This window comes from Otolemur garnettii, unplaced genomic scaffold (assembly GCF_000181295.1).
Source record: "Otolemur garnettii isolate 467f Iridium unplaced genomic scaffold, OtoGar3 scaffold00055, whole genome shotgun sequence".
Taxonomy (NCBI): Eukaryota; Metazoa; Chordata; class Mammalia; order Primates; family Galagidae; genus Otolemur; species Otolemur garnettii.
This window is the reverse complement of record NW_003852450.1, coordinates 7,902,949-7,908,508: the sequence shown is the minus strand read 5'-3', so window position 1 is coordinate 7,908,508 and position 5,560 is coordinate 7,902,949. Positions and strand designations below refer to the sequence as shown.

The 5,560-nt window shown below is 52.6% G+C and overlaps 1 protein-coding gene across 1 annotated transcript in view; it reads right to left on the bottom strand.

Annotated features, from left to right (window-relative positions):
- The window catches only part of TNNT2 (troponin T2, cardiac type), a 13,243-nt gene extending 9,522 nt beyond the window's left edge, over positions 1–3,721 (bottom strand). Inside the window, exon 1 of the mRNA XM_012806676.2 lies at positions 3,672–3,721. Within this exon, the coding sequence (XP_012662130.1) occupies positions 3,672–3,678 (7 nt within the window). The 5' untranslated portion in view covers positions 3,679–3,721. The remainder of the gene's footprint in view (positions 1–3,671) is intronic.
- Positions 3,722–5,560: the final 1,839 nt, after the last annotated feature.

Here is a 5,560-nt window from a genome sequence, read left to right as displayed (position 1 = left end):
TGGCAGGGAGAGGCCATCACAGGAGAAAGGTCAGCCTCCATTCTCTCTGCCTCTCTCCTCCCTGTGCTCCTTGCCTAGGTCTGAGACCTCTCAGAGGCCTGGAGATGCCTTTTCTTTGATTCTCACAGGAGCCTTAACTCAAAAATGATCCTTCTAGAAAGCATGAAAGTAGAGAGCTGGCCAGGAAATAAACCTCAGTTGTGGGGTCCTCCCTCAGGCCGCCTCGTTCATGCCTCTCCCTACCCCATGTGACATCTCATCTGTCTGTCCCAGACACCCACCCTCATTCAGCAGTCATACTACCCCACCAAGGACAGGTTGCTCACTGCCTCCCCAAGCCACCCACTGCATCCTGAGACATCACTGTGAGAAAGATCATTCTAAAATCATGGCCCATTCTGTCTCCCTTGCCCTGGTACTGGGAACACGTCCAGTCCCCACCGCAGCAGTGCACATCTGAAGGCTGACATCATGCCCTCTCTGCTTTGGCTATTTCCAGTCTGCTCCTCAGATGACTCTGTCCTCAGGCCCCTTAACCACTGGCAACCCTGACTAGATGCTGTCCAGCTCACAGGGAGGGGCCCAGCACAGAGCACTGGAATGTGCAGTGGGGGCAGGGTGGGGCTACCCATCCTAGGCACACGTCCCCACTCTGGCCACATTTGGAGCAGGGTAGGAGAAGAGCCAGCCGGGGTCCTCCCCACCACCCAGCCCCAGGGAAGGGTCAGGAACCAGGAGAAGTAGCCAGTGGCCCTGAAAGAGGCACAATGAGCAGCTCAGAACTGGGGTCCCAGCCCCTCAGGGGCGGGGGAAGAACCCACTGACCCTCTCTACACTGGCCTCCACCCTCAGGGCCCTCCCCCAGAACAGCCCCTCGACCAGCAGGCTGACTCTCAGGACAGCAAGTGGTGAAGAGCAGAGCAAAAGGAAAAGGTGCACTACTGTCTCCGTCCTCTCTCCAGTCTTCCTCTTCTGAGGGTCGGGGAGTGGCAGCAGCAGAGGGGAGAAGCGAGACAGGTTAGTCTGGAGCAGAAGGCCCAGGACAGGAGTGGCAGCCAGCACAGGGGGTTTAAGAGTGTGGGCCTTGGAGTTAGGCCTAGGCTCCAATTCCTGAGCCACCACTCTAGCAACCAGAGCAACTCTCAGGAGCTTTCCTGAGGCTCAGCTGTGTCATCAGTAATGTGGGCATAATTGTACTCACTCTCAGCAGGTGAGGACTGAGTGACCTAACACTCACAGGGCGCCTGCCCAGCAGGTGCCTGGCACAAAGGAAGCATTTGATCAGTGGTCACTGCCACTGCCTCTGGACAACAGAGCCTAGGCTTCCCTCTTACTAAGACAGGGGCCCCTAAAGGGCAGAGAGCAGGAACAGTTCAGTCCTCAAATGTCTCCCATGTTCCTGCCCTGAGGGAGCCTCTCAGATATCCTGCAAACCATGCCCACTGCCCAGGAGTCACCCTTCAGAAAGAGCTGCTGGAGAGGCTGGCATTAGGGGAGATGTGCCCAGCCCATTGGGAAAAGGCTGACCTATCTAAGGGAAGGCCCAGCTTTATAACCTAAGGAAACAGACTTCATGTACAATAGTTGTTCTAGATGCAAGTCTCTGCCCGAAGAGGTTACAGTAATTGGAGCAATTCTTCCCCTGGAAGAAGATACTGAAGGCTTAGTGGACATCCACCCAGACTTTGCTCTCTCTTGATCATTTACAGCCTTAGCCGTGTGGGAAGAGGTTGTCCACCATTCCTGTCCCTGGTACTGGAAACACATCCAGTCCCCACCACAGCAGTGCACATCTGAAGGCTGACATCATGCCCTCTCTGCTTTGGCTATTTCCAGTCTGCTTCTCAGATGACTCTGTCCTCAGGCCCCTCAACCCCTGGCGACCCCGCCTGGACGCTGTCCAGCTCACAGGGAGGGGCCCAGCCCAGAGCACTGGAATGTGCAGTGGGGCAGGGTGGGGCTGATAAATGGTCCAATTCATTTATTACAGGCAAAGCAGATGCTAACGTGGAGCTCAGACCACAGCGCAGCCGAGAATTATTTTGTTAACTCACAGCCAAATCCTACTGTGCAAAGCAGGCAGGTTGATCCCAAATCCAGAGGTCTATCTCTAATTCCACCACCCAAAATCTGGTGTAACAAAGTGGAAAATCCTCCAAAGTAAGAGAAGTCCCACCATATCGAGTCTGAACACAGCAGAACCTGGAGCCGTATAGATTTTTGATTCAAAAAATATTTCAGATAACTTCTGAAGTATTTGGTGTTCTTTGAAAACCAAAAATGACTCCTATGGCCTTTTTCGATTTCTTCTATGAATTTCTCTTCTGTCTCCTCATTGGCCAGACCCCCCTGGCATAGCCCTAAATGTGCAGGAGGCTCCTGGAAGGCATGGGGAACAAGAGCGGGGCCACCCTGACTCTCTCCCCCCATCCTTCATGAAGACCCTTCTCCTAAGGTTCACATGCCATGTGCTGAACTTATAGCTGAGCCACTAAGGATCAGGATCCAACCTGCCTAGGGTGCAGACCCATGAGGCACCTGAGGGCCATTCTGGGCCATTTGGTGGTGGGGATGGCACTGCAGTGGGTCTCTTAGTCCTTTCCATGTGTCAAGCTCTCAGGAAGAAGGGAGGGTGAAGGTATTCTTTCAGTGAGATGTGGGGCCCAAAGCCAAGGAGAGTAACATGTTAATAGATGATGAAGTAGGAGCAGCAAGATGGGCCTTTGCAAGGTGATAATAATAAACCTTCATGATTGTTCACACATCTCAGATGCCTGAGCACTGTCATGTTCACAGCCAAATTTGAAAAATTATTAAAAATGTCTTTAGGTGTGATAATGGTGTTGTGGTTATGCTTTTTTTAATAGTGCTTTAAATGGAGATACATACTGAGATATGAAGGCGTGAAGTGATATGCTGCCTGGGAATGGTTTGGATGTCTGCTTTAAAGTAACTGGGGAGATGGAGGGTGGATGAAAGGAGATGGGCCTTGAGTTGAGCATTGTAGAAGCTGGGGGATGGGTATGTGGAGGTAGGGGAACATTTAAAAATTTAAAAATGCATTTAAAAATTTCCATTATGGCTGGGCACAGTGGCTCATGCCTATAATCGCAGCAGTCTGGGAGGCTGAGGAAGACGGATCACCTGAGCTCATGAGTTCAAAACCAGCCTGAGCTAGAGCAAGACACTCCCACACCCATCCTGTCTCTAAAAATAACCAAGCGTTGTGGCAGGCACCTGTAATCCCAGCTACTTGGGAGACTGTGGCACGGGAATCCCTTGAGCCCAGGAGTCTGAGGTTGCTGTGAGCTATGACAGCACTCAGCTATCACAGCATTCTACCGGGGGTGACAGAGTAAGGCTCTGTCTCAAAAAAATAAAAAATAATAAAATTTCCATCAACAGTAGGGGGGAAAGCAAAAATAATTGGGAAAAGTAGTGATTCTATGTGAAGAAAATAGGAGACAGAAGAGACAGATTTAAACCTTTTGCCTAAAGACCCGAGGAACCAAAGTAGAAAGCGAATTCCTGTCCAGGAGCTGCAGCGGCTGGGGCACTGCCCCACTGACAGTGGGCAGCTGGGATGGATGATCTGTTTTTCCAGGTGTCCCAGGAACACTGGATTCCTGACACACCCACTCTTTGGCACTCCACCTGCCCAAGGTACATACCTTCCATAGTTGCTTCTGCTCAGAAGAGAAGGCCAGGGCAGAAAGAGAGGAGAGAAGAGGAGGGTCAGTGTCACCCAGTGTCCTTGATCCAAATGAGCACACACTCTCATGCTTACCTTCCTGTTCCCTGAGTGCAAACAGAAAACAGTGTCAATTGTCCTCAAGGGCACGTGCACGCGCGCGCGCACACACACACACACACACACACACACACATACATGTATTATATATACACCTGCTGGCCCTTCCCCACACATCACCGCCATTTACATTTTCCTCACCCCCTAATAGAGTTCACACTCCCTTGCCTGCTCTGCACTGGCACCCCTGCCTGCCCACCATTCTTGTCCAGTGCCACCTCCTGCTGTCCCCAGCAGGCCTCTGCCCTAGCTTGTTTTGCATGCTTCCCTTCTCAGCTGACCTCTGAGTTTTCCCAGGCTATGCCCCTTTCTAGAAAGTTCTTCCTTCTCCCAAATCTCTGCTCTCCTCAAATTTAATGCAGGTAAGGCCCACCTGCTCCACCCAGCCTGCCTCCCCCCCTTTTTCCAGCCCCCGCCTCCCTCTCCTCAGAGCCCTCACACTAGTCACAGCCCTTCCTTCCTCCCTCAATGCTCCACCCCTCCTTGCTAATTTCTCCTGACAATTTGTCTTAACATCATGACAGGAGAATAAGTTCAGTGAGAGCAGGGCCATGCCTGTATCTCTTTATCCTCCCTAATGATCCCTGTGCCCCTCAAGTAGACAGTAGGTTGACTATGTCCGACCCCCTGGGTTCTCTCCAGGTCAGGACTATGGATAGGGCAGGGGGAGAGTGGAGATCCAATATGCAGTGAATGCTGAGTTCTGGGCTGAGTTTTGTGGGGTATGATCAGCTCTGTAGCCTCAAGAGAATCACTGAACCTTCTGGATGTGTTTCAGGAGACCCAGCTTCTCGTCCTCTGCTAGTGGCCAGTCCCCTACCCAGGTAAGACCGGGTTTGCCTGGGACCTGCACTATGCACTAACCAAAGGCCCCCAGCCTGTGGCCTGCTGGGGAACCACAACCCGGAGGTAGAGGAATGGGAAGGAAGGGATGTTTCTCTCCTCAGGGTCCCGAAAGCAGGCACAGCCAGCCAGGATCCCAGGGTGGAGGGCAGCTCCTGGACCAGGTGTGGTGGGGGGCAGGGGCCAGCACTCAGACAGGATGGTCCCAATACTCACTCCTCCTCGTACTCTTCCGCCACCTCCTCTGCGTCAGACATGGCCTCTGCTCTCCCTCCAGAAAGAGAAAATTGTCAGTGTGGGTGGGAAGGGAACCCTGCGTTCAGAAGAGCCACAGGCCCCCAGTTACAAAGAGGCCAGAGAGGCCTGGGGTGAATTAAGCCCCACTCTTATGAGCTTTGCCCCCTGCAGCAAAAAAACTTGTTTCCTCTGCTGCCAACAGGAGATCAGGACACCTACATCACAGCAAAGCAACCCGCTGCAGTCCATTCCATTCCTTGTCCCTTGCAGGCATGCTGCCCAGATGCTGAGGTTCTCATTGGTGACTGTCAAAGCAATGTCTGCAGAGTTTCCCACCCTCTCCATCCAAATGGCCCCCACTGCCCACAGTCTGTTCATCACTGCGCAAAGGCCCCTCAGGAGGGGGTTAAACCTTCCGTGGCAGATCCATGTGGAGGACACTAGTCAGCACTGAAAAGGAGTGACCAGTTGAGATGCACATCGTGAATCAGTCTCAGGGAATTCAGCTGACTGGGGTGAGGGAGGGAGGGGGCAATTCAAAAGGTCACATGCTGAGTGAGTTCATTCACATAACAGTCTTGAAATGACAAAACTAGGCTTGGTGCCTGTGGCTCAAGTGGCTAAGACGCCAGCCACATACACCTAAGGTGGCGGGTTCGAATCCAGCCC